Source organism: Myotis nattereri, assembly GCF_964212035.1.
Source record: "Myotis nattereri genome assembly, chromosome: 1".
NCBI lineage: Eukaryota > Metazoa > Chordata > Mammalia > Chiroptera > Vespertilionidae > Myotis > Myotis nattereri.
In genome coordinates this window covers 76,420,640-76,448,266 of record NC_138075.1, presented here as the reverse complement: position 1 = coordinate 76,448,266, position 27,627 = coordinate 76,420,640, and the positions used below count along the sequence as shown (strand labels likewise).

Genomic DNA, 27,627 nt, shown 5'->3' with positions numbered 1-27,627 from the left:
AACTTGGGGAGAAGGCAGCCACCTGTGAGGGGCCTTGCCACCAGCTGGCTCCTGGTGGATCCCACCTCAAAGGAAACTCGGTCTTTGGTTCCTTAGTTCAGTCTATCCTGGCTAAAGAGGAGCAGCTGGGCACATTTTAGGGGAGAATTAAGACTCTAAAACAGTGTGTTCTGTTCCATGGTAATTGCTACCCAGTTGTCTTAGGCCTAAATTCCAGTGGGGCCTGGCTCTGCCACTGGGGCCTGCGTCTTCCAATTGGCCTGTATTTATTTTAAGGGCCCAAAGAGAAGAAGGGGAACAAGTTTTTGATGCAATGGATTTGACCAAGAGACAAAGGCAAGTGCCGGGCTGTGTCTGATGACATGCAGAGACACCAGCTCTGAGTCCGCTTGGCTAAAGGGAGCTCAGGGTCTGTTTGCAGAGCCTTCTGGTGGTTTCTGTTTCCTTGCTGAGGCCATCCTCCCTGGGAAGCCTGAGGCCCATTCTCAGCTCCAGCTCAGTGGGTCTTCTCCAGGCCCCTACCCCTGGCCAGCCCCCCCCCCCCATCAGGATGTGGGGCCGGCCAACCTCCCACAGCCCCTCCCTCTGGCTGGCCTGGCCTGATGGCCGGATCAGGGTGGGCCAGCCAGACCCCACCTGTGCATGAATTTGTGCACCAGGCCTCTAGTCCTATATAATAAAAGGCTAATATGCAAATTGTCCCCTCGACCAGGAGGTCAACTGGGAGTTCAACCAGGGGGTGGGGCTAGCCCACCAACCACCCATGGCCCCACCCCCAGTCGGCCCACCCCAATTGGTCTGCCCTGAATTCATGCACTGGGCCTCTAGTTACTATATAAAAAGATGTGATTATTAGAATACTGTACAAACTTACCTGAAAGTATTGCTGAATTCATAGTTTCTTTCCATCAGGGGATACTACAACTGTCGTGTGGGAATGGAAATCTCTGACCTCCCACTTGAGAAGGGTGAGAAACTACTGCCATAGGACTTACTGTTTAAATAATTAATTTTATATATATTTTAAACTTTTTCTAATTAAAAAATATTTTATTGATTTCAGAGAGGAAGGCGAGAGGGTAAGGAGAGAGATAGAAACATCAATGATGAGAGAGAATCACTGATTGGCTGCCTCCTGCATGCCCCCCACTGAAGGTTGAACCCACAACCCAGGAATACCGAACTGTGACCTCCTGGTTCATAGTTCGATGCTCAACCCCTGAGCCATGCCGGCCGGGCAAACTTTTTCTATCTTTATCTCTGAACTATTCCATTATAAGCTTCTAGAGAGGGTATGACTGCACTTCACACTTCTTTGCATTCCATCCATCTAGTGGCTTGCACATAGTAGGTACTTAAAACTGTCACTTAGTTGAAGGTAGAGTTTGAAGCTGCTCCTGGCCCAAGAGAAGGAAATTAGAGAGAGCTGTTATCCTTGTTGGGCCACTTACCCCAGGGCTGGGCTGGGAGCTGCCCTGACAGAGAGGAACCCTCTCGCAGGGCAGAAGCAGCCTCATTTCTGTGTGCAGCAGGTTGAGACCCCTAGGCCTAGGAAGTAAACAGATCCCAGTGGAAATTTCCCACCTCAGGCCAGCCCCACGCCCCTGGGTAGGCCCCTTATCAGGTTCCCCCTGAGTCATCCTGACCCAGGGCTGAATTTAGATGCTGGAACCTCCAGGTCCTTCCCTCCCCCAATCCAAGTAAGACTACTTTAGACACAGGAGAGAAGCCAGCAAGCAAAAGTTCTCATTCTAGACTTTCTTCCTCCTACTTCCAGGAGGGCTGGTAAGATTTATCTCCTGTCCTAGGCATCTTTATGTAGGACCCTAATTCCAGCAGGTTTCCCTGTCCAAGGGAGTGTTAAACTGGCATCCAGAGGGGAGAGGGGACTAGGCGAGGAGCCAGGGTGCCCAGCTTCTGTGCCAGTTTGTGGGAAAATAGTTCTGAAGTGAGTGGGGGAAGGGAATAAAGGAAAACCTGGTGCTCCAACTAGGGAATGTAGGGGGTTCCTTAGATTTTGGGTAGTTGAAAGCTGGGTTTTATTCTGACCAGTTCTACTCTGGGTCACCTCCTCTCCCCTGGCCCCTCCTTTTTTCCAACAGACCCTGCCAAGTGGGGATGAAAGGGGCATTGATGGTCCCTGGATGGGAGGGGGGTTGTGGGTGGGAGGGGGGCTGTGGGGGTGGTTCCCAGGCAGGAGGGGGTAGGGCAATTTGGGGGTCTTGGGGGCGGGGCAGCCTGTGCTGGTGTTGCAGTTGGCAGCTTCAGTTCCATTGGCTATTGTTCCCAACTGGCCTAGCGCCCAGCCCCCGAAATGGCAACTCAGGAGCCGGGCTAAAGGAGAGGATGGGGTGGGCTCTCTGGGAGGAGGGGAGCTAAAAGGGGTGCAGGTGGGAAGAAATTCAATCAAGTTTCTTTTTGACAACTCCGAATTCTCTTAGCCACATAAATACCCCATTCTAGGCGGTCTTCCTTTTATGGGCACAAGGAGGGTGCATCTAGCTGTGGGGAGAGCTGGGCAAGAGAGGAGTCTAGGACAGCAAACCTACCCAAGCCCTGAGAGGGACGCTGCAGTCCCTGAGAAACCGTCGCCTAGGCACTGCGATTCAGTCGGGCCCAGCTGGTCTCACCCTTCTTCTCTGGGCTGGACTAGGAGGGGTTAGTGCCGAAGCCACAGGGTCTCTTGGGTCCCGGCCCGGGACACGGCGTCCTCCCCAAGCCCCCACTCCACCCCCGCAGAGTTGACTCCGCCCCCGCGCCTGTTTACCCAAGAGTCAGAGCTCCTGGGGGTCCCTGGCCCCTCCCCCGCCCCCCCTCGGGGCCTTGACCCGGGAGTCTCCGTTGGGCCATCCTCTTCCCCCCTCTTGTGATCGCTCTCTATTTATAGCGGCCCCCCGCATTCCCTACCCCCCTTCCCCGGCTTGTTTTCCAACTTCTCAGGGAGCAGCCGGAGAGCAGGCGTCGGGACGCTCAGCAGAGAGAGGAGGTACCGGGACCTTGGGCACCCCGAAGCTGGCATTCCACGCTCTTGACGCCCCCACCCTCAGTCGGTGCTGACACACCTGCCCCTCCCGGCGGGCAAGACCCCTGCCTCTTCCGCGGCGCTCCCCGCCCACCTCCTCCTTCCTCAACTAGGCTCTCCGTTTGCGGCGGGCGGAGTCGAAATCGTGGGGTGTCAGCGCCCTGAGTTGTCTCCCCCAGCTAGTCCCCACCGCTGAGTCTGGGGGCGAAGGGCGGAGCCACAGTGCGATAGGCAGATCCAGGTCACGGGTGAGGATGGTGCTCAGGGCGGGCGTGGGAATTCCCCGCAGGATTAAGGGATCCCCACACCCCCACCACCGCCTGATTGCGGGGGGCTGCGGTGGGGAGCGCGAGCTTAGCCCGGAAGCACCCACAGTTTGCTTTCCTTAGAGTTCCCCTTCGATCCCAGCAATGCCCCTCCCGAGCTGCAAACAGTCTGGGGCGGGGTAAGGGGGGCGTGTTTACTGGGGGTCTGGGGGCGGACCTGCGGGGAGCTGACGGCCCGTGGGCGGGCTGGGGCGGGCTGGGGCGGGCCGGGGGCGGGTCTGTGGGGAGCCGGAGCCCTGGAGGGCTGGAGACTCAAAGGCAAGTGAAGGTGGAAGCGGCCCTGGCTGCAGCAGGTAGGGGGAGGGGCAGGCGAGGGGCTCCCCGGCCGGGCTGGCGCCTGCGGGGCGGTGGGCGGCCTGGCCTGGATCCCTGGGAGCCGACCGTCTGCGGGTCGGGGCGCTCAAGGCGGTGGGGCTGGGCTGCTGCGCACAAAGGCGGAGGCTCCGCGAGGCAGGGCGTGTTCGGGACGTGCGCGAGGTGGTGCCCAGGGTCCAGGGCGCTCTGCGCCCGCCGCGCGCGGCTGTCTGTCCCCACGAGGAAGGGCAGCCTGGGAACTCGTAGGGCAGGTCCTGGGTGCTGGGCCCGGTCAATCCCACCCCTCCTATCCGTCCTCCCAGCTGGCGCCCGGCCCTTTCGGGTCGTGGGTCGGGGGAGGCTGGGAGGAGATTGTGGGACCGCCTTCCTCGCCTTTCTCCACTCGTGGGACCCACACCGAGGCTGGATGGAGGAGAGAAGCGAAGGCACAGGGCTTTTAAAGTTCTTCTAAATGGCGGAGGGAAACACTCATGCTCCGCTGTCCTCATATCTCTCGAGAGCTGTCAAAAATCTTGGGGACCCTCTAGTTCCTACTTTTAGTTTGCAAATAGGAAATCGAGGCCAGAAGTACTGATTGGGCCAAGGTCACACGGGTAGCGGCAGAGCCGGGACTCGAATCCAGGCTCTGACACAAGCCACGCGCCTTGCTCCACATCAGCACTTCCTTCTCTCCCACCCCTGGCCTGGACTGATAGCTGCGTTGCCCGCCGGCCCTCCCGCCTGCATGGATTCTAGCTGAAACCTAGAGAAAGCGTTCGCTGGACTCAGGGGTAGAAATTGGGGACGGTTCAGGGACTTGGGGAGATTGGTGACCCAGGTCATCTAAGTCTTGGCTGAGGTTTTATGTCCCTTGAAGAGCCAGGGTCTGCCTGTCTCCCGTGTCGTTCACCTCATTGCCTTGTTTTCTCAGACCCCAGAGCCAGGAGCAGTGAGAACCCTGACCCCTAACCCCACTGCATCCAGCCAATAGGAACTCGGTAAGTGACCCCACCCCCAGGCTGCGGGCTCTTTACTATGCCGGTCTGCGGCTGCTTTGCTGCTCACCCGCCCCTAATATTGAATGTCTGTTAATTTATTCACAGTGGGAAAGGAGAGAGAGTCTTGGGAGGAAGGGAGACATGCGGTCAGCTGGACACAGATGTCCCTTGTCCCCCTTTTCTTGTCCGGCCCCCCCTTCCCCCTCTCTTGGCCATGCTACTCAGGTCATTTTTAGCCCCTTTCCTTTTGAGCTGCTGACATTGGGGCTGTAGTTGAAGGTCACAGTCAGTTGTGAACTCCCTCTACCTGTCCCTTAGTATCTTTGGAGTAGCCAGTTACTGAGCCACTAGTTTCACTCCCTACCTCATTGGGAGTATGGGGTGGCCCCTCAATATAACCTGGGAAACCTGAGCTGCCCTGCTGCCCCACAGCCGGTATTTCCATCCAGGATGGGAAAGGGGGCAGGGGGTCTCAAGGTGTGGGTGTTGAGGGGAGCAGTGGGGATGCAGTCTGAAGAGGAGAGCTGTCCCAGTTCCTCTTACACAGCTCCCCCTCCCAGTGACCTGGACATGGAGCTGGGGCAGGAGAGGCTCTCTGTGTCCCGGAGTCATCGGCTCCTGGCGCCCTGCACCCTGCATTGCCCTGTTCTGAGAGAGGAAGAAGGTATTAGGTATTAGAGGAGATGGGAGGGTGTGGAGGCAACCTCCCAGTCTTGGTGTTTCCTCACCCTGCCAGGCCACCATGACGGAGCTGCAGGAGGTGCAGATCACGGAGGAGAAGCCGCTATTACCAGGGCAGACACCCGAGATGGCCAAGGTTATTAGAGACCCTCTGACTCCAAGGCCCCAATTCCAGACCTCCAAGCATCCCTCCCATCTCCTGCCTTTCCAAATCCATAATCTCATTCTAATCCACACTCCTACTTTCTCCACCACTCCCCATGTTTCTCTCCCCATATACCACAATTGGGAGTCCAGGCCTTTGTCATGTCACTATACTAATCTTAATCCTCTCCATGTCTTTTTGTCATCTCTTTCTGTCTTTGGTCTCTTTACCTACCTCTCTTTATCTGTGTCTGTCTCTCCATCTGTTTATCCACTCTACTTGGCTGTATGTTTCTGTGTGGATCTGTCTGTGTGTGTCTCTCTCCAGGAGGCGGAGTTAGCTGCGAGAATCCTCCTAGACCGGGGACAGGTAACAGCTGGGGGCAGTTCCAGGGTGGGAGGAGGGACTCTCCTCTCCCCAGGAAAGAAAGGCCCTCCTACCTGGCTCTCCTCTCTGCTACCTTTCTTTCTAATCCAGTCCTTGCCCATCCCCATCTCTCCCCTTCCTTCCCTTATTCTTCTGTCTCAGAGTTCCTTGATGCTTTCCAATCATTCCTTATTCTTCTCCACCCTCAAAATCATCTCCACTGTTATATTTATCTAAATTAAATCCTCTTGACCCTATTTCTAATAGTTTGTTCCATTCGCCTCTCTCTGCCCCTCTCCCATGCCAGTTCCCCAACTTCTGTGGAGTTCCTTCTCCTGCCTCTTTTCCTCTCAACCTAACTCCTACCTGATGGTGATCTGTTTCCTTGCAGACTCACTCGGTGGAGACACCTTACGGCGCTGTCACTTTTACTGTCTATGGTACCCCCAAACCCAAACGCCCAGCGATACTCACCTACCATGATGTGGGACTCAACTGTAAGGACCTTCACTTCTCCCACTTCTTTCTGGGAGGAGGCTGAGGAGGTGGGGAGGGTAAACCCCCAGTGGAAGGGGAAAGGTCTTCATGGGCAGGAAGGGACCATGGGGCATGTCAAGAAGTTCTCTTCTAGTCTGACTGTGGCATGAAAGAGGGTGGGTTTTGATTTGGGGACACTTTTCCCTGTCTGATTCTGTTGTTGGGGTGTTGGGGATTCTCTTTAGATAAATCTTGCTTCCAGCCGCTGTTTCAATCTGGGGACATGCAGGAAATCATTCAGAACTTCGTGCGGGTTCACGTGGATGCCCCTGGGATGGAAGAGGGGGCTCCTGTGTACCCTGTGGGGTGAGAATGAACTCCCTTCCTCCTCATCAGATTGTGAGGCACAGGGCAGATGTGGGGAAGATTGGACCAGGGGAGGAGGAAAGGGAGGGCAGTGGTGATTCTGGGAGAGGACACCCTGAGATGGGGCAGTGGGGGAAGGTTGATATTTTCCTGTTAAAACAAACATTCCTCTCTTCCCCAGATATCAGTACCCGTCTCTGGACCAGCTTGCGGACACCATCCCTTGCATCCTGCAGTACTTAAAGTGAGAAGCCTGGGGATCCCTCCAGCCAGATTTCTCTTTCTAGCACAACATGGCCCTGAGAACTCCTATGTCCACCATAGGAGTCCAACCATAGTTGCTGGGCGAGTTTTGGTTTCTAGCCTAGGTGTATCCTTTCTCCTCCATGTTCCCATTCTGATTGTTGAGAGGAAGACGGGTGGGTTTGGAAAACTGACTTGAATCAGCTGAGTAGCCCTAATGGATGGAGGAAAGAAAAAGGAAGGGGCTATCTGAGGCTCTGCCTCAGGCTGAGGAGGGATCAGAAAGCTAAACAGGAAGAGGAAGGGGTGACATAATCCCTGAGGAACCAGATAGACCTGTCTCTGTTCCTCCCACTCCCCCTCCTCTATACACACACCTGGGAACTGGGAGCCCTGTGTGTAAGGGAGAAGGAGGAGAATGCCAGGTGAGGCCTCCTTGATGTGCACTCCTGGGCTCTGTCCTTGGCCCTTCCTGGACACCAGGGCGCCAGACGGCTCTGGCTCACATCTTTGTCTCTAACCCCATTTTTCCTGTTGTTCACTGAAGTTGTGTCTTATTTTTATATCTTGTTTCAATTCCCTTCTTCTCATTCCTCTAGAGGAAGTAGGAATTAAAACAGAACAAGTTGAACTAGCTTCTTAAAGTTGAGAATGGACACAGAGCTACCTAGGAAAACTGTGTCTGGCTGGTTGGCAGATGGGTGTTTCTTTTCAAGACACTAGCTCTCCAAGAGGGAGCTGGGGAAAGACTTCTGGGACCTACACTGACCACCAGTGTCAGTTTTCAGTTCTTTGCCAGGTCCCTTCTGTGCTTTATGCCTGTGGACTTAGGACAGAGGGTAAGGTGTTTAGAGAGCCAAAGTTTCGGACACCAAGTAGACATACATTTCCCTTTCAGTTTCTCCACAATAATTGGAGTTGGTGTTGGAGCTGGAGCCTACATCTTGTCGCGATATGCTGTAAGAACTAAAAGCCCCAGATAAGGGAAAGGCAGGGCCAAGGCCCATGGTAGGCTGATTAAGAGGGTATTGTTTGCTATTGTGTATTTGGCAAGGAGGACATGGGTTTAAGGGTGGGGAGGGCGGCCCCATGGGAGCCTAAGAGTGGGTAGAACTTGGGGAGGGGATGAGACCATGCCCTGCTCTGATTTCCCTTCCTTCTGCTGCCCTTCAGCTTAATCACCAGGATACAGTCGAGGGACTTGTCCTCATCAACATTGATCCCAATGCCAAGGGTTGGATGGACTGGGCAGCCCACAAGGTTTGGAATGGTCTGTGTGCTGAGCTAGGGTGGGGGTTCCCTTGCATGGGTCCAGTTAGGCTCTACCAGCATAACTGATTGGCCTGTGAACGTCAAGGAGGGGGACATAGAGCAGGAAAGAAGTGTGTCACTCACCTGAGTCTCCCCATAATGTTCTGAGCTTTCTCACATGCCTTTCCTCACAGCTAACAGGCCTCACCTCTTCCATTCCGGAGATGATACTTGGACATCTTTTCAGCCAGGTAAGTGGTTGTGGAGATGGAGGAAAAAGAGGGGACTAGCAGAGAGTTGGATGCTTGGGGTGACTTCTTTAGCTGGGACAGGATCTGGGAAGGGAAGAAGGCTGGACTTTTTGCATCCGGTAACTGTTGGCTTCTCTTCCCAACCCCAATTTTTCTCCCTCTTCTTTCCTTCAGGAAGAGCTGTCTGGAAATTCTGAGTTGATACAAAAGTATAGAAATATCATTACACATGCACCCAACCTAGAGAACATTGAACTGTACTGGAACAGCTACAACAAGTGAGTGACTGTGTGTGTGTGTGTGTGTGCGTGCACGTGCGCACGTGCGCATGTGAAAACAATTTAGAAGCAGTGACTGTGGGTGATGAGGAGGCAGAGAGAAGAGGGAAGTCTGGAAAGTACACCATGTGCAAGGAGGGCAGGATTTGGTGTGCAAGTGGGACAGCTGCAGGACAGTCCCAGTGAGAAGAATTGTGAGGTGCTGCCTCTCCCCCTTCTCCTTTTTACTTCCCTTGAAAGTTTTGATTCCCAGATGCTGATGATCTGTCCTTGCGCCTTTCCTCCCCCTTCATTACCCTCTGACCAGGGACGTGGGGGCTATAGGGATTGTACTCGAGGCCAGCCTGCCCCCTTCCCCTTGGGTCCCCACTTTAAACACCAATATTTGACTATAGTTTTTGGGAGGAAGATAGTTTCCTTATGGGAGAGATAACTTATATCTAGATGGATAGTATTGCCTGCCTAAAATTCCTACTCCTCTTTTTACCCCTCTCCAGCCGCCGAGACCTGAACTTTGAGCGTGGAGGTGATATCACCCTCAAGTAAGACTTTAAGTGATACAGCGTTGTCTGTCCCTGGATCTTCCCTAGGTGCTTGTATCCTTTAGAAGGGAGTTTTCTTGTTACCGCCCACCTCATCCCATTTAGCAAACCTCCACCCTCTAGGTCAAGCATGTCAAACTCGCAGCCAGAGTTTGACATGCTTGCAGTCTGGGTCTTTTTCCTTTGAATCCTGCTGGTGGGGTGGTAGGGATTAGAAGGCTGCTTCCTCTTTGGAGCCAGACATTTTCTGGCTGCTCTTTGGGAAGAGGTGGGTGAGTGAGTACCAGGGGCTCATCACCTCCTCCCTGACCCTTTCCTCTAGGTGCCCTGTGATGCTGGTGGTTGGAGACCAGGCACCCCATGAAGAGGCAGTGGTTAGTAGGGAATGTGGGCTTGGGTGAGGAAGGGTTGAAGTCTTAGGATGGTGGTTAGAGGGTTATCTTGCCAGGAGGCAAGCTCTGTTTGGGACACAGAGAGCAACTTTGGTGCATAAGAAGTTGATTCCTTTTAAGAAGGAAATGGGTAGGGGCTGGTAGGAAAGGAACTGGGGATTGAGTCCTAGGGTCCCTTGGATGGGAGGGACCACAGGGTGTGTGACCTCACTCATTTAGCTTCCTACTTACTCCAGGTGGAATGTAATTCAAAATTGGACCCCACCCAGACTTCGTTCCTCAAGGTCAGTAACCCTACTCCATGCACAGCCTGACTCCTGGCCCCCCTGTCCAGAGCTGTATATCCTAAATCCCAGAATCAGCTTCTAGGCCTCCAGGGTCCTGCCTAGAGTAAGTGGGGTGGATGAAGTAAAACAAACAAAAAATCCTAAGGGCCTAGAATGGGGAAGTAGGGAAGAGAGATCTTTTCTACCTCCTGGCTAGCTCACTTTATTCATGTGTGTATCACTTTTTCTGGGGGTTCTCTCCTGAATAGATGGCGGACTCCGGAGGTCAGCCCCAGCTGACTCAGGTGAGTATCCCCAGCCATCTGGGGAGGGGATATTAGTGTCACTGAACTATATATACCCGTTGCCACACATCCCATCCCCAAACTGCCATGGCCTTGGGCTCCCGCTCAGCTCATAACCTCACATCACTGTCTCCCTCTCATCACTGTCTCCCTCTCCTCATCTTACTTCCAGCCAGGCAAGCTGACCGAGGCCTTCAAGTACTTCCTGCAAGGCATGGGCTACAGTGAGTATGGGAGTCAGAGGCTATCATGAGGACAAGGGATTGCTGCAAGGATGTGGGATGGCCACTGAGGGGAGGAACCATTTAGGCTAATTCCTGGACTTACCACCATCTGCCAAATCAAGCTCATTGACCCCTGGCCCCATTTGTAACTCTCACACCCGACAGCGAGTTGCCAGCCCCTCTTCCCCTATTCCTCTCTGACTGCCTGCTTATCCTTCTGTCTCCACAGTGGCCTCATCCTGCATGACTCGCCTGTCCCGATCTCGCACAGCTTCCCTGACCAGTGCGGCATCCATTGATGGCAGCCGGTCCCGCGCTCGAACCTTGTCCCAGAGCAGCGAGTCTGGGACTCTCCCTTCAGGGCCTCCAGGGCACACCATGGAGGTCTCCTGTTGAATGGCCCTTATTGCCCTGGTGTGGGACCCAGCCCTCACCTCCCCCAGCACTAACCTGGGAGGTGTGTGCAACACTGGGCCAGAGTGAGCAAGGGAAGATGGGCAGATCATGTGGGGAGATGACCTTGATCTTTGATTGCTACCCTAACTTTGACCTCTAACCTGTGATACCCCTCAGCTCCTGGGAGAGCTGTCCTAATATCGCTTAGGGACTCAGACCCCTAAATGATCCTTCTCCCTCATTCTGTTGTTAAGGTGGAGAGGGCATGTGTCCCCCTCTCCCTAATTTAGGTGTCTGTAGATGAGGGATAAGTGGTCATTGTAGGTGTCCATGGTGCCTGCCCCAGACTCTCCCTACTCATCCCATTGCAAGGGTAAGGGACTTGGTGCTGGGTCTCCATTCACCAAAGTGGATATGGCTCCTCATGAACCCTTCAGATCTATGAAGGATATGGGCCTAAATGAATGTGTCAGGGAGGCTTGCTGGTGGGTTAGTGGTCCTCAGGATGTGATAGAAATATCCAGTGTGTGAATGGAAGTTGGATTGAGAGGTGATAGGCAATGAACAAATTTGAGGGAAGGATTGGAGCTGGGCAATAGGAAGGGGCCTGGGGCCATTGGCTCCACTAACTTTGGTAGCTGTCTAGACAGTGTGTGTCTAGAGTGGGAGTGGGAGGGGGCCAAGCCGGGGCAGGGCTACTTGGGGTTTGGCATAGGGGTGGGAAGGGCTACCTTGGGGCTCTGACCACAGTGTGTTATGTGTGGAGGGTGCTCTCCTGTCTCCCACAACTTCTGCTGTAACAATAAACTATAGAGGAATCTGAGCACCATTATTATTCTGTCTCAGTATGCCTGCATCATGCCCCTTTCCTACCCCATCCCTGCCCAACTCTCACATTCTCTTCTCCAAGTGACACAAACCATGGGAGGGGGCTTACGTAGCATAGACACTTCACAAAATGTGACTTCACAGTCACCAGCCCTTATTCAATGGAATGGACAATGGTATTGTCCTTGATATTGATAATATCTTCACATTTCGGGAGGGGCTACTTAGATCTTAGAAGACTTCCTTATCAGTTATTGAGAAATGCCATGGGATTTCAGAGATGTCACCAACATTATAATCGTAAGGAAGTGCAGAAAGCCAGCTGAAGTACTCAAGGACATCTTGTGACCACCTTCCTGCAGGATCTTCTGTGGAGTCACCTAGATTCCATTTTAGGCGATTCAATACGATCAGCAGACCACACCTCATGGAGGTTGCTCTGTTGATCCCAATCTTAAGATTTTTTCAGGTGAGTCACAGCAACCAGGATTTCCTCTCAGGAATTCCTCCTCCACATAAATCCAAGTTTGGGCAGTTAATTAGACTATATCTGTGGTTCTTTGAGAACCTTCTCAACAATTATGAACAATAATCATCAAGAGAACTTCAGGTATTTTGTGGCTGTTGCAGGTGATCTCTGGGCTCTTGGGGCACAAGAAGTAAAAACGAGACGCACTTTATAATATTATTGTCCAGAGTACTGTGGATGGAATAGTACAAGGTCATTTGCCAGATTACTTTATAGAAACCCCATGGGCAATTATACACTTTCCTCAGTGAAACAGACCTGATGACTAATGCAGCTTGATGTCTAGCGCTGACACACTGACGTGGAAGTGGGGCATGGAACATGCTCTTGATGCTTGAGCATTTCATCACTCTCTTAGCACCGAACTATTTTAAATGCAGTAGGCCAGGATCAGGACGGGTGAGGGTGTTTGGTGACCACGCACAGGGCAGGCAGCAGGTGCTTAAATGTCACACCGAAGAAAAGAAACCGCATAATTGGAATCACTGGCATAACTAGCTCCTAGGTAAACAAAACATGAAGAAAAGGCGAAGTTCCAACCAGCATCAGCCTTGACTGGCAATAGCTGCTGCTGTGCCTTATGGAAGGGAAGGTGTGTCTTAGCACATTCAATTGCACAGCAAACACTTATGTTAGCAGGGTAATCTTTTTTCAAAATAAAAAAATAGATTTTCATCTTGTTTTTAAAAAATTTATTATTTTTGAGAGAGGAAACCGATTTGTTCCATTTATTTATGCATTCGTTGGTTGATTTAAAAAATGTTTTTAGTGATTTTTAGAGAGAGAGGGATAGAGAGATAGAAACCTCAACGAGGAACATCATCAATAAGCTGCTTTCTGCATGCCCCCAACTGGGGATGAGCCCACAACCCTGGCATGTGCCCTAACCAGGAATCGAACTGTGACCTCTTGATGCTCAAACAGTGAGCCACACCCGCTGGGCATAGTGGATTCTTATATGTGCTCTGACTGTGGATCAAACTTGCAACCTAGGTGTATTGGGACAATGCTCTAATCAACTGAGCTATCTGGCCAGGGCTAGCAGGCCTGAAAGAGGGGGAAAAATCTCATTTCTGTGTAAAATGTGAGTGTGTATATGTACCTGTGATAGGAGTGGTATGTGAAATGGGTGATGACCATGTGTGTCTCTTGCCTACAAACGTCCCTGCATAAGAAGCCCAAGTTAGGTAGAGGGAGAGAGGCTTTCTGCTGGGTGCAAGGGAGAGGGGTGTGCTGTCCTTGGCTGACCTCTCTACTTTGTTGGTCCTACACATTCCAGGCGAGCCCATGGGGACACTGCCCCCCTGTGGTTGTCATGGTTCCTCCTAACTTTCCCCAGTTCCCGGTTCCCTTCCTGAGTCTTCCATGGTCTCCCTGAATCTACACAGTAGTTACACAGTGCAGGCCTGATACCACATGGTGGCTCCTGTCCATTCTCGAGATCAGAGGCTCACAGGATGGGGGGCTGACTTCATAGAAGCTGAACCACAAACTCCTTACTTTTTGTCTCTGCTTCAGCCTTAGGACTCCTATTTCTTTCTTTCAATCTCAAGGAATGTGTTTCCCTGACTGAAGGGACAGAAGTCCAGGATAGCTAAGAGATGGCTCATTGGAAAGGAGAATAAAACTGAAGAATACAGTGATGAGAGCACTGCAATGTCCACTTGAAAACTGTGGAACTCATGAAGAGGATTTTAAAGGGTAATTCTTGGAAGTACACAGTGAAACTGAAGCACGTGGGATGGGTATATATCAAAAGTAGAATGCAGCCAGGGCCGGTTTGGCTCAGCGGATAGAGCGTCGGCCTGCGGACTGAAAGGTCCCAGGTTCGATTCCGGTCAAGGGCATGTACCTGGGTTGCGGGCACTTCCCCAGTGGGGGATATGCAGGAGGCAGCTGATCGATGTTTCTCTCTCATCGATGTTTCTAACTCTCTATCCCTCTCCCTTCCTCTCTGTAAAAAATCAATAAAATATATTAAAAAAAAAAAAGTAGAATGCATTGTGTATTTGACATTTAACAAATCTAAAAGTAGCAACTCAACAAAATAGAATAAAAAGGAAATAATCGAAAACTTTAAGCATCCCTGTCTGCACCCCTTTTGCTTCACCTTTGGTAGTGTCCATGGGCTCCTCCCTTAGGTCAGTGGGGGAGCCTGAGGGTATCTGACTGGTTGGCATACCCAATGTACCACCCCACTCTGATTCAGGCCTCCAGTCCTTGTAGTTCATCTATCAGAGCCAGAATCAACAAACAGTGTCCGATCGTGAGGCAAGACCTTGGAAAATTGTCCTTCATGGGATAGGTGAAGTGGCATAAATGATCTCACAAGTTTGCCTAGAGCTCTTTGGGTTTTGTCCTGGGTGAATCTTGTTCTCTGAGGGACCTCCCACCCTACTCTGGTACATTTGCTAAACTGGTTTCTCTTTGATGCGGTTCCCCATCTCATTGTCTTCACATATTATCACCTTACACCTGCAATATCCAAGCCCAACCCTCAACCTGCAAGCAGAGGGCAGGTGGTGGGAGCTGCAAGGGATTGCTTCAGAGAGCCATTTATTGGTGCAAAAATGGAAATCTGGTTCAGCAGGCCAGTCAGAAGTCTCTATTTTTCCTGTTTAAATATATAATAAACAATCCATGTGTGGGGTGGAGAATGAGGATGGGGAACGGGTTAAGACTTGAAAACTGTTCCACATGAATTTTCTTGTGACTATTCCAACTAGCTTCTACTCTTATCCTTTTCCCCATCCTACATATCTTCCCTCCTATTTTTATTGTTTAACTCATAATCTTAATTTTCTTCAGTTACAACCTGTCTCTCAAGGCTGAATCAAGGAGCACTCCTGATCCTGGCTTCCAGTCACCATGCCCTACTGCACTCAGCTCTCCGTCCTCCTCTGTGGTTCTCATGCCTGCTCTTATTGCATCTTTACTTGCTTCAGTCTCATTTAAAAATCACATTCATCTTCTGCTCCCTTACAGCCCTCTCTGGCTCCTTGCTGGGGATCTTTTGAAAATAGTCAAGATTGTTTCTCTTCCTGATCCTGATGTGACCTTTATGGAGCCATTCCCTAGTTTCTGTCCTGGTTCCTGTCCTGGTTGGTAAGGATATTGGGCACGGGACATGGTCATGGGAAGGAAAGAAAGCACTGCTGGCTGAAAGTAGACGTGGCTAAAGGGGAGTCTAAGTGCTCCTGGGTTGGGAGGAGGCAAAACACATGAGTCACTCTGCTTGAATTCTCCTGACCTCTGCTCATTTACCTCAAATGATTTCGTCAGTGACCCAGAAACACATGAAGAGCCCTGGAGTCTAATGCACTTCTCCTCAAGTCTCCTTTCTATAGTCTACAAATCCTCTGTACCAGAAATAGCTCTCTAATGTCCGTATTATTGTGTCCCTTCCAATTCATCCTCTGAATGTCCTGGCAAGATCACTTAGGTTGAAAGCAGCAGAGAACTGATGCTGGACGTTTTCTATTGGCCCCTCCAGGTTTCTTTCTGACCCATGCTTCCTCAGGCTGATCTATCGGCAATGCACCAACAGGTGTTTTATCCTTTGGCGTTTGTTTGAGCGGGGCCGGTAAAAGACAGGACAGTAGATCAAGAGTAGGAGAGTGAAGGCTCCTCTGCTTCCTCCTATGGAGCCCCTGCAGGCTGCTGTATTCTTCTACCAAGGGCCACAGCTCTTAATGGATGGCTCTTGAGTTTCTGGTAACGGCTCCTTCTTTTCAGTCAAGGTAACAGCATTGCTATTACTCAGCCCTATGGTGGTCCATCATCACTTGTTGTTCTGTCCTAATCCTGGCCACACCTTCTACACACTCTCTTTATTAAACTTGCCTCAATTATCCAATGTGCTCTCTGCTTTCTCCCGAGACCGTAACACATAAGACAGGAGGAACAGGTAAGGTAAAGATGAGGAAGGGAAGGTAAGAAGAGAATCTGTATATTGAGGTTTTCTTAGCATCACAAAAACATGGGTTTGAAGCCTAGTTAGGGGATCAAGTTATTTAACTTTGGAGTGCGCTTCCCTGGACTTTCTATGGGAATAATATCTACCTGGCAGGGTTGGGAAGGTGAGATAATATATGTGGAAGCTACAGTAGAGTTCCTGGCACATAGCGGATGCTCCATGTGGAAACTCTATCATCATGACAACATACTAGGCCCTGTTCTGTGTTACGTGTGAGTGCATTTAGCACTGAAGGGAAGCAGAATAGGATGGCGCTTCAGGGAAATTACTTCATCACTTTTATTTAGCTTTGCTTTTAGCTTGGCTTCTCACTGATCCCTGGGTGCGTGAGCTGGGCTGGTGAGGAGGTTTCTATTCTGAATTTGTGGGAAGGGGAATGGGAAGGACAGAAGACAGGAATGAAGTGAGATGAGAATGGAACTGAGGAGACCTTGCCCATGTTAAGCCCACTTGAGCTTCTACACTGAAAGTATTTGAAGAGGCAAATGGTGAGGGTGCCTGAGCTTACAGGGCACACCTCCTCTTTCCCTGTCCCTCCACCTCCTCTTTCCCTGTCCCTCCACCAAGTCTGAGACTTTCCTCCACCTCGTTGGGCCATAGCCGTCCTGCTCCTCCTCAATTCCAGATAACCAGTTGTTTTATTTGTGCAGTTTTTAAGAGGAGCAGCACATTGTAGGGGTTACTCGCCTGAAAGGCAAATGGCCCATTGGGGAGGGACCAGAGGCATAGTGGCAGGTAGGGCAGGCAGAAGGAAAGCCACCATGTCTCAGCAGAGCCAAGTAATCACCCTTGGAATTTATCTGGCGCCTTTCTCTCTTTCCAAACACACTGCTTCTTAATCCCGCAGCACAAGGCAGCTGGATTGAGACAGAGGCTCAAAGAGCAATCGTGTCCCTGAAGCCACACAGGACTCAGTATGAAAAATAGAAACCAGGTGGAGTAGGCTCCATTGAGCCTATCTGAAGAGTTTGTTGGACATGTGGGTGGCTGGGAGTGGGGTAGGTGTGGTTAGTGTAGAAAAAAATCTAGATCCCACTGTTTCTGTTTTTAAACCTCTTCTCTTCTAAATGCTGGGAACTCTGGCTCAGGATCTCAACACCTGTGGGTAAGGTGGGAGCGGGCTGTTGGAATTTCAGCAATGCTCCCATGTCTGGGGGACATGGCTGCAAGTGACACAATGGCTAGGGGCTCTGATTCCAGAAGAAAAGACTGTATCCAACACTCACCCTCCCCAATTCCTGCTCCACTAGGCAGCAGTTGGGTAACCCGGAGAAAGGAACTATCGCATGCTTGAAGGGGGAGGGTAAAATGGACATTTATTACACACAGTAGCAAAAGTGGAACAAGAGTCAAATCTGCAGTGATGGTCTTTATATCAATTCTCCAAAGTATAGGCACTCAACCTGAAATAAACGCCCTTTCTCAGTCCTGGATGAGCAGTGGGATCTCACGTAGGAGAGGCTGGGATCCAGTTCACGGGGATGATGCCCAGTGAATGCCATTTAGTCTCAGTGGAGAAATGTCTGAGGACCAAAGCCTTTCGGGAGGTGTCTCCTGGATCCATCAAGAAGTCAGGAATCTCTCAGGCCCACAAGGCAATTAAGGCCATGAAGGCAAAACCAGCGGCTACACAGCCCCACTTGAGCAGAGGGGCCTCAGGAGCAGCTAGCTCCCTGGGCAGAATTTCTAGGAAGGTGACATACAGGAAGGTACCAGCTGCAACACCCTCTAACACAGCCTGGGCTAAGCCGTGCCCCCCTTCTGAGTCCCCTCCAGCCACAGCCAGCCCTATGGCTACACCCAGGGGGGACATGAGAGCAAATGACAGTATGCAGAACACGGCCCATCGTGACGCAGTGCCTACCTGCACCAGCCGCAGCCCTACACCAAACACTATGAGCCCCTTGTGAGCCAGGACAGCAAGACAGAGCTGCACGGTGGCTACTACTGTTGTCTGCAGCCCCACAGCCAGACCTTCAAACACCGAGTGGAAGGAGAGAGAGAGCAAAAGGATGAGGGCTCGAAAGGGACTCTGTGAGGGTGAGGGTAGAGATCCATGGCTGTGGAGTCCAAGGACATGAGCCCCACCCACTTCCTCCTCCTGCACTTTTGATCCTCCGTGGGCTCCAGGACAGCACTGCAATGCCAGCGACTCCACAAAGAAGACGAGGAAGAAGCCCAGGGAGATGATGAGCTCTCCATAGGGATAGTCTGTCTGGGAACAGAGAGAGGGGCTGTGAGACCGGAAAGGAAGTGCAGTGGATGGAGGTGCGGAGGTGGGATGGGAGACTGGAGAGAATGGGTAATGTGGGACTAAACCATGAAAAAGGGTAGGCGAATGAAGCCTGGAAGAGATACGGACATGCAATAAGAATACCAGAGGGACCAGGGTCACAGTGTCAGTAGGGTTGAAATGTGGGAAAACGATGGGGAGCATGTCTAAGGGTCTAGGGAAAGAAGGAAAGAGAAAAGCCAGAGCTTTGTCTGGGGTTCCATAAACCCCAAAGTATGGGGTTGGCTCCTCCTTTCCCTACAGTGTCTGAGCTGAGGAGCAGAGGGATTCCTGGTATTCCTCACGCCCTCTCCTCAAAAGGATCTGGGTATGAAGTGTCTCTGGTTCTCCTCACCCTCCAGGTTGGGTGTGAGAGATACTTACAGAAGCTGAATCAGCATCTCCAGAATTTCCCCCACTCTCTGTCCTGTTCTAGAGAGAAAAAAGCAGAAATTAGATGAGGGGTGGAGCAGCTCAGCTTCCTGCCCTGTCCCTTCAGCTCCACTGCTTTCCTTACAGTCTAATCTGACCTGTTGTCATGATTCCACACAACACAGAGCTGTCATTGTCTCTATTGTTCCACCCATGTTCTTGGCTCTATCACTGTCCCCACTTCCTCCCCTTGGTTCTGCTCATCATCTGGCTTCTCAGCCCTACACCTCAGCTGCTCACCTGCATCATGACCTTCCGGATCTCCGACTCAATTCCCTCCAGGGCTTCAGCAGTCATGTGCATGAAACCTGCTCCCAGGAAAATACCGGCAGAAACGCAGCCCAGGAGGCTGAGGACCTGGCGGTGACGACCTAATGAAAAGCAGGAGTTACAAGCAGTTGGCAACGAGGAGATGGACAAAGGTGACTAACGAGCAACAAGGAGCACTCAACGTCCAAGCATGGGGATGGCAAGAGAATCAGAGCAAGTGTCAGGGTAGGGTGAAGGGTTGAAGTCAGGTTATGGGGGCAAAGATACAGAAGGGCTATACCTCTGGCTGCCTCAATCTGGAACCATTTGAAGCAGATGGGAATAAGGCCACAGACCAGCGTAAGAACCAGCAGGGCAAAGAGGCAGCCAATTTTTACGCCTAGCACTGGCTCCATCCTTGCGGTACAGGATAAGCAGACCTCAGAATGACAAACGGAGTTACAAGCTTTGGAGCAGGAGTGGTGCCTTAGGTGGTCAAAGCTGTAGTGTCCACTCCTGAGTTTCAGGAAGCTGTTGGATTCTGTTTTGTGCTGCCTGATTGCACAGCCTTGCATAGCCGACTGGGGCCCAGCCCTAGTTTCCCGCCCTCCCCCTACATGGAGGCCCCTCCCCTGGCTCACACCAAAACCAGAAACTCCAGACTCCCTGCCAGGCACAGCCCTGTGCTCTGTCTTCTCTTCAGTTCCATGACTAATCCAAGGACTGTGGACTTAGCTCATGCCTGGGGCTGGTCTAATCCAAAATGGCACAGCCTATGGTGCTATTTCCCAGTATTTTGTGTTGGGGACAATCTGGTCCTGGCTCACTCAGGACATTTGATCTAAGCCTTCCATACCCTCCCCACCCCAATGCAAGTCTTATAGGCTGCTATGCTGATACCTGAACCTTACCCTTTCAGAGGGGATTTGGGGCCACCGGGGTTAAGAAGGAGGAGGGGCTAAGGAGTGGTGCTGCTGCCACTCTGGGAAATAGTGAATGAGGGGGTTCCCCTTTCCTGTAACCCCAGAAAAATAGCTCCAGGTATGGAAATGTCTAGTGGGAGTTGAGATTTCTAGTATTACAACACTGGAACTGTTACCACTTCTGACTGTGCCTACTTCCTGATATACGTTGTGGGTGAGGGACTGAGAGTTTTATTACACAGAAAGTTGCTCTAGCTCTGAAACAGCAAGGCCTGGGGGAACACAGAAATGAACCAAGTAAATGAAGGACCCTGCCTGGATATGCTGGGATTGAGATGGATGAATTGATCCTGAAAGAATCAATTCTTGAAGGACACTCATGAGGCAAACTCTGGGGAGCTGATGAACCCTGAGAGAGATAAAAGGAAGGACGGAGAGAAACAGAGGCCACGCAGCTGCTGGTCACCTATCCAGGTGGCCCGTCTAACTACCCTGAGACCTGCTGAGCCAGTTCTCAGAGCGCCGGGGGCAGCGTTCCCCACTACCCCATTATTTCCCTGGGAAGTCCCGGTCTCTGGGAGAAGCAGCAGTATTCTTACAGGAGGGGCTGAGCTTGAGGTTTCTGTGGGGAGACAGGCATTGAATCTCTGAGGACTCACTTCGTTACAGGATAGGCGGTGATGACTAACATTTATACCTTTTAAGAATCACAAGACCCAGTCCCATTCTTTGAAAACTTTTAATTATTAAAACTTCAAACAGATGCAGATATATAGGGGTACCAGCACTCCCATCCTGGATACCAGGTAGCTTTAGCCTTGGCAGGCACGATGCAAGAAACTCGTTACACATCCTTGTTAACTCTCAGGGGGATCTTCAACAGGGGACGGAAGAAGCTCAGACGGCGTGGTCACAGGTAAAAGATCTCCCCAGGAGCTGACACGGGCACAGCGATACAAATCCCTATGAAAAAGAGAGGTCAATGTGGGGGTAGGATCCTGCCACCTCCCACTAATTGTGGTCACAGCCTCCGTACCTGCCATGGCGGCGGGCTGTGAGCACAGCATGCTGCATATGCCCATCTGGACAGCACAGGTGACAGTGCACATGGCGTGGCCGTTTAAGGACAGGCTGAGTGATCCGGGGCCAGCGATTAGCTTCCTCTGGAGACCCCCGGGCAAGGATCACCATCGAGAACTTTTCCTCCTTTGGCTTCTTGCTCTAAGGTAAGGATAGAGGGACTGTTTTGGGGGAAAAAATATGGGGAAAATGTTGACCCCCATTCCCGTAGCCCTTTACATATTCTAGGTCATGCACACTCAGGCCCTACAAACACTCTCGGAATTTTCCAACTCCTCCCACCTGGTTCTTTTTCATCCTGCTTTCCCAAGCTACCTCCTCCCTGCTGCAATATTCCCAGGTACATACCCAGCTGAAGGGGATGGGATGGTAAGCCTGGGAAAAGCTACAGGCCAGGGGCTTAGAGGCTGTCAACTGGGGACAAGGAAGTTCATGGGGACACTGTAAACACACATGAAAAATATGAGGTAAGATGAAAGAACCACAGATCATAAAACTGGGAAACTAAGGATGCTAGGGCCAGGAAGGGCTAGGGGGAAGGGAGCACAGGAGCAGGCAGGTAGGGAGAGCAGGGGATCCACTAAGAAGAAATCGGATCGGGACACAAAGCAGTGGAGGGAGGCTTAGCTTTGCCCTCTCACTTGCCCTGGACACAGGTGAGCTCAGCTCTTTGCATGCTGGGAAAGGTAGAAGCAATACTCACTGGGGCAAAGACAAAACCAGGTCGAGGGTCCAGAGGTAACTTCTCCTTTCCCTGAAATCAAAGGAAATTAAAAAATTAAGCTGGGCCTGTAGGGTCTATTCTCATAAATCAATCTCTGCTCTCAGTCAATTGAGGACTCCTTTAACATCCGATTCTGGTAACTACTAACTATGTTCTTTGAGTTAAGCTGGCTACTTCTCTAATACTCCGAACAAAGAACTTTCTCTTTGAATCAGGAGAAAGGCAGGAACTTGGCACATAGAATGGTGCTCTTCTTGTCAGCAACTTCCACTCTCAAAAAAATCCATTCCAGGACAATTAAATTCATGATTTTACACTGGCTCATACAGTCCCAGAGATAAGGTTTTTGGCTCCGCCATGTCCTAGGTCAGGGGTCAGCAAACTTTTTTAAAGGCCCAGAGGGTAGGCAAAATCTGTTTCTGTCCCAACCATTCATCTCTGCCATTTGTAGTGTGAAAGCAGCCATATACAACAGACACTCAAATAAGCCTGGCTCATACAAACCCTGGCAGGCAGGATTTGATCCACAGGCCCTACTTTGCTAACCACCACCCTACATCATAATGACTTTACACGCCTACTCTCCCGAGAGTCACTTACTTTGTACGACAGTCTTTTCAGTTTTCAAGGGAGTACTGCTAATTGGTGACAGATAGGTAGGGGTTGGGGGAAGAGAAGGAGAAAGAACCTCACCTTAAGGACCAGGTCCCTGGCTTCCATGAGAAGGCAGTGTCCAGCTTTTGTTCCATTCTCCACCAATATCTGTTCACAAAGGGGAAAATGAGCAGAAGCCCCGAATTACATGAAAACACAAATGTCAGTAGCTCTGTAAGAGCATTCACAGATGGAACAGCAGTCCTGAAGGAAGTGGCATCATATATAAGATTGGGATGGTGACCCTAAAAGAGGGACAAAGGAATCTATGCAGGAGAAAAAACGGTCGAGAATGCAGACAAGCTTCAATGTAGAGAAGGAAAGGAATGAAATCCATGAAGCTGCTTTAAAACTTGAAGGGAAAAGTGGATTTTTACTCACCAGAAAGTCACTTGTCTTGCGCCACAAGGTTTGGACTATCTCAGCGCGGTCAGCCTTGCTGGGCAGTTCACTTAGGGAAAAGGCTGATACCACCACATTGAACTGTACCTGAGGACCAAGACAAAGAACATGACAGACCTGCCATCTCCCCCTTCCTAGAGCACAATAAAGTTCTATCTCCCTAAATGTCTTCTGCTGTCTTTTATCTTCTAACACTCAATGCTGGATTGCAATGCTGAGGCCATGCAGTTTTCCACCTGCCAAATTCCACATTTAGCATACTCTACATACTGCCACTTGCCTTAGGTGATACAGGTAGAAACTGTCTGAAAAAGACACCTGGAATGTACAGCTTCCCATTTTCTGAACCACCTGTAAAGACAAGCAGAGGTGTGGCAACTATGAGTGGATAGCACTGATTTTTAACTGAGGTGCAGCAAGAATGTTTAAAACATGTAATACCTGACTATTTAGTGAGGGGCACCGATCTCTTTTCCCTTAGATTGTCAAATAAAAAAATGACAGCCAAAACAATAGCCATCCGGTGTGAATGAATCAAAATACCTATTTTTTGTCAGATGGGCAAAAAATATATTTTTTGGTGTGCTGTTGAATTCTAATAACTAGCTTATGTGTGCCATGAGATGAAAAAAGTTAAAAATTGCCAGTGTATAAATAGAAATTGAAGTGATATCCTGGTAAGAAATATGGCCCTGAGAATAAAGAAAAATGCTAGGTGAGAGTGAGATGCATAGGGTAAGCAAATATTAAAAAGGACAGGGAGAATATTGGGAAACCTGTCTGTTAATCTTTCCCAATCCATTCACAGTCCAGCAAAGCCTCCTCCCTACCCCCCCCCCCCCACTTGACCATAAAATTGGAAGGAGACCAAACTCATCTTTAACTTTTAGCTCTCTCCCTTACTCTAGAATAAAACACTCTCTCCAGTATTCCTTTGCTTTCTTAACTCCTTCAACTTTGGAAAAGTCCTTCCTTATAGCTTGTCCTCACCTTTCAGTAACTTTTCTGCCAAATCCAACATGGCAGCTGAACTGTCCACACACATATATTCACGTAGGCTCTGACCCCAAATACTATGAGCAGCCCTAAGATGACAAAATATAAATCACCAGTTCTCATGACAAAGAATCATTCCTATAAGAGAACCCTCTATCCTGAACCCGACCCCTGGGGAAACAGAATGCTATGTTAAAATGTTGGATAAACTACCTATGTTATTTTCTTATTTACAGCTCCTTAAAAAAACAAACAAACGCAGACTCAAGAAAACTATTGTAGGCAAAATAATTTTGATGATATGTAAAACTTATGCCCTACACTAAACTCCTTTATCTTTGTAAATGTGGGTCTTTTATCACTTAACATTTAAGTTCTGGCTCTAATCCATCTATCTTCTCATGCCTTGCCCATTCTGAGGGAAGAAACATTTGAATTCCCAACTTTCCTATTCTTCCTCTGGTTCCCCAGTCTCCTGATATTGGTGTTGTGTAAGCATGGCTCTCTAGAGCTAGAACGGACAGAGACAGAGAAAGATACTCACCAGGTGACAGAACCAGTACCTGACCCAAAGTCCATCAGGGTTTTTGGTTGGAACTCTGGAAGTTGAGTCTGGATCTAAAGAAATATACAACACCCCACAGTAGGGTAAGTAGACGCTTTTTAGGGCCTTGGCAAAATGAATTAGGAGACCAAGACAGAGGGTATGAGAGGGTGACTGTATTTTGAGATTTAATATAAATACTTTACATAACAGGAAGCTCCTAAAACAGTGAATCTAAACCTTTCTGGGTCACAATATCCTTTCAGAGGATAAGAAGAGCCTCTTAAAAAATGCACATGAAACGTCCCAAGAACCCTACCCCAGAAGACTACTCTATGAATAAGGGAACTGATGGTAAAAGGGTTCAGGTTGGAGGTTGCAGGATCTTCACCTCATGGAATGCCCTGGAGACTGCTGCAAAGCCACCATCCAGTCTTGCGGCCATATACACCAAGCTCAGTCCCTCATTGTAGCTGCCAGAAAAAATCAGAGTCATTTCTACTGGGAAGTAACCTCTATCCCACAGGTACCTCTAGATTTTTAGGAAATGAAATTTTTGGAACGGGCTCTTCCAGGTCAGCAATTTCACTTTGCAACACAGAGGAGTCCAGGGTAGCCTGACAAACCAGATTTCTTTTTGAAACACAAAACTATGTAATTGTGCTCATCCAACTCTCCTTCAAAGTCAAACTTCTCTTCCTTCTGCAGCCCCTCCAGTCTCCCTCACCTCAGTTCTTGCCAATGGTAGGTAGTTTTACGCAGGGCATGCAGCACTGCTCCACGAAGTTTCTCCTCTGTCTGAAATGAGTCTGGGGTGAGAATAAGGAAGAATAGGGCTCAAATCTAATATTTGAATATAATGCCTACCCAATCCTCCCCAACTCCCACCTGGGAAAAGCCTTAAAGCTTAAAAGAGAAGCCAAACCTAGAGAAAAATTTCAGGTAAGAATAACAACGATCTCCATCTACAGCACCAGTGTATCAGATAATATTTGTCTCTAATAGCAGGTTATTTAAATTGATCCATCCCATCCCACAGGTTTTGTTCTATATTGAAGGGAAATGTGGTAAAGATGTAAAGGAGCCCTGGACGGGTGGCTCAGTTGGTTGGAGTATCATCCTGTACACCAGCGGTTCTCAAACAGTGGGTCGCGACCCCTTTGGGGGTCGAACGACCCTTTCACAGGGGTTGCCTAAGACCATCGGAAAACACATATATAATTACATATTGTTTTTGTGATTAATCACTATGCTTTAATGATGTTCAATTTGTAACAATGAAAATACATCCTGCATATCAGATATTTACATTACGATTCATAACAGTAGCAAAATTAGTTATGAAGTAGCAACAAGAATAATTTTATGGCTGGGGGTCACCACAACAGGAGGAACTGTATTAAAGGGTCGCGGCATTAGGGAGGTTGAGAACCACTGCTGTACACCAAAAAGGTTGTGGGTACAATTCCAAGTCGGCTGTGTATGGGAGGCAATCGACTGATGTTTCTCTCTCCCTCCTTCTCTCTCTGAAATCAATAGACATATCTTCTGGTGAGGATAAAAAAAAGTTACAGGATAAGGACAATATTTTGTGGATTTCCTCACGTCCCCAAAACTTAAGATTGTGACGTCTCCACTGTTTCTACAGGGAGGAATGGGACTTGGAAATCTTAAGTCTCATAACTGTGTGTCCAGTTCAGTGCTATTTTATTTACTGAGTGCCTATCATGAGCCAGGTACTGAGGGAAGTACAGGGAATACAAGATGTATAAAAGACAGGTCTGTAATCTGAAGGAGCTCACAATCATGAAAATGACAGTGCATTATATTTATTCTTCTATCCCTGAAGACTTCAGCACTAGATAAGGAGTCATCCAGGGGTTTTATTTCAGAATAAAAACTTAGTCCTAATCCAGTGGATTTGGAGAGGAAAAAAACCAAAGCACTCTTTGACCTTCACCAAAGCCTCAAGGCCAATCTCTGAAATAATCTATCTTCTCTTAGTAAGGCATCATTGTAATAACTGTCCTGTCCAGAAAGTCAAACAAGAAACTGCAATACCTATTTGAGAGACTAAAATAATTTCTTGGTCTTTATGTCTCACTATGTCGATTTGAACTACTCTTTGCTGATTCTTAAACCCTACCAGAGTTTTCCAGGAATTTTTTCTCAAGATGTTCTGCCCGTCTTTGCAGCTCCCCTGGCTCTACAGGTAAATGCCGGCTCCAGAGATAATTGGTCAATGCTTGCACCTGCTTCTCCACATTGGGCACCGCACTGTCTGCGGGGCAAGGAGGAAAGCGGCATCAGGTGTCCGAAGGCCCAGGCTCCGCTGCTCCTCGCGCCCCCCTCGCCCACCTCCACTCACCGAGCAGCACTAACTGCGCGGCGTCAGCCAGCGCTCGGGGCAGCCGCACACACGGCAGCTTCAGGATGCCCGGGTGCCGGCGATGGGGCCTCTTCCCCAGGAAACCGGACTTGTTATCCACCTGGGATACACCGGGCACCAGGGCGGCGAGAGCCTGCAGGCCGGGAAAGAACAGCAGCTCGCGGGGCAGCGGGGAAGGCCGCGGGCGCTCGCTCAGGGAGGGGCCGCTCGGGGCCGGGCTGTTCCCCAGACCCAGAGCCTCGCCGAGAGCAGGGACGGCGGGCACTCACCCGGGACCGGGGCGCTACTCCCACGCCGCGGCGCCATCGGCCTAGTGTCAACAGGTAACTCGGGCCTCTCACAGTCGCCATGACTCCGGATGCGACCCGGAAACGGAAATGTGGTTGCCTGTGACCTTGAGTCTTGCCGCCGCGAACTTCCCAGCGGAACGTCGGCACGGGAGGCATCAGCCAATGAGGAGAGCGAGTGGTTGCTAATAGCCAATAAACCGCTCGGTAGGTGGGCGGGACTTGGGCCTCGGTTTCTAGGTAACCAGCGTGAAGCGGCGCGGTCTGGGTTGGGACTGGTCTCCGGGTTCTGAAATCCCCGAGGCGGGCCGCTCCCCTGGGTCGGCAGGGACGCGTGGCAGACCGGCAGGCTGTTTTCTCCCCGAGTTAACTGCCGGCGTTTCTTGATTCTTTTTTTCTTTTTTTTTTTTCTGGAGAACTCTGAAATCATGGTCCTCTTACCCTCCATACCTCCGAGAGAATGCAGTAACGGTAAAATGAGTTAGAAGCCAGATTTAGGCGACTAAAGAGAACAACAAT

The 27,627-nt window shown here is 50.2% G+C and overlaps 3 protein-coding genes across 21 annotated transcripts; 1 reads left to right on the top strand and 2 right to left on the bottom strand.

Annotated features, from left to right (window-relative positions):
* The first annotated feature begins 1,708 nt into the window (after positions 1-1,708).
* On the top strand, positions 1,709-11,657 carry NDRG2 (NDRG family member 2). 18 transcript variants are annotated; one of them, XM_081089049.1, is made up of 18 exons: positions 1,709-1,785; positions 2,941-2,986; positions 4,574-4,640; positions 5,377-5,457; positions 5,794-5,835; positions 6,224-6,329; positions 6,555-6,675; positions 6,857-6,919; positions 7,817-7,877; positions 8,092-8,178; positions 8,364-8,420; positions 8,595-8,698; positions 9,196-9,240; positions 9,563-9,614; positions 9,869-9,916; positions 10,168-10,203; positions 10,376-10,427; positions 10,657-11,654. In XM_081089049.1, exons 4-18 carry the CDS (start codon positions 5,383-5,385, stop codon positions 10,821-10,823), a joined length of 1,116 nt encoding a protein of 371 aa, XP_080945175.1. In that variant the 5' UTR covers positions 1,709-1,785; positions 2,941-2,986; positions 4,574-4,640; positions 5,377-5,382; the 3' UTR covers positions 10,824-11,654. The 18 variants fall into 18 exon arrangements, with proteins under 18 accessions (XP_080945175.1, XP_080945164.1, XP_080945172.1 ...); XM_081089046.1 differs by lacking the exon at positions 1,709-1,785 and having other exon boundaries at positions 2,820-2,986; XM_081089053.1 differs by lacking the exon at positions 1,709-1,785 and having other exon boundaries at positions 2,906-2,986; positions 5,201-5,457.
* Positions 11,658-17,738: 6,081 nt separating this feature from the next.
* SLC39A2 (solute carrier family 39 member 2) lies at positions 17,739-19,611 on the bottom strand (the record flags this gene model as incomplete). 2 transcript variants are annotated; one of them, XM_081082773.1, is made up of 4 exons in its annotated part: positions 19,411-19,611; positions 19,101-19,231; positions 18,809-18,860; positions 17,739-18,367 (listed from the first exon to the last, which is right to left on the bottom strand). In XM_081082773.1, exons 1-4 carry the CDS (start codon positions 19,523-19,525, stop codon positions 17,739-17,741), a joined length of 927 nt encoding a protein of 308 aa, XP_080938899.1. In that variant the 5' UTR covers positions 19,526-19,611. The 2 variants fall into 2 exon arrangements, with proteins under 2 accessions (XP_080938899.1, XP_080938898.1); XM_081082772.1 differs by having other exon boundaries at positions 17,739-18,371; positions 18,813-18,860.
* Positions 19,612-20,770: 1,159 nt separating this feature from the next.
* Positions 20,771-27,180, bottom strand: METTL17 (methyltransferase like 17). The gene is given in 15 exon segments (XM_081099775.1): positions 20,771-20,903; positions 20,905-20,995; positions 21,069-21,253; positions 21,461-21,553; positions 21,816-21,866; positions 22,530-22,598; positions 22,872-22,979; positions 23,173-23,243; positions 23,883-23,977; positions 24,433-24,506; positions 24,824-24,905; positions 25,160-25,241; positions 26,579-26,713; positions 26,801-26,954; positions 27,091-27,180. Coding segments are annotated over 15 exon segments (1,398 nt in total). The 5' UTR covers positions 27,172-27,180; the 3' UTR covers positions 20,771-20,876.
* Positions 27,181-27,627: the final 447 nt, after the last annotated feature.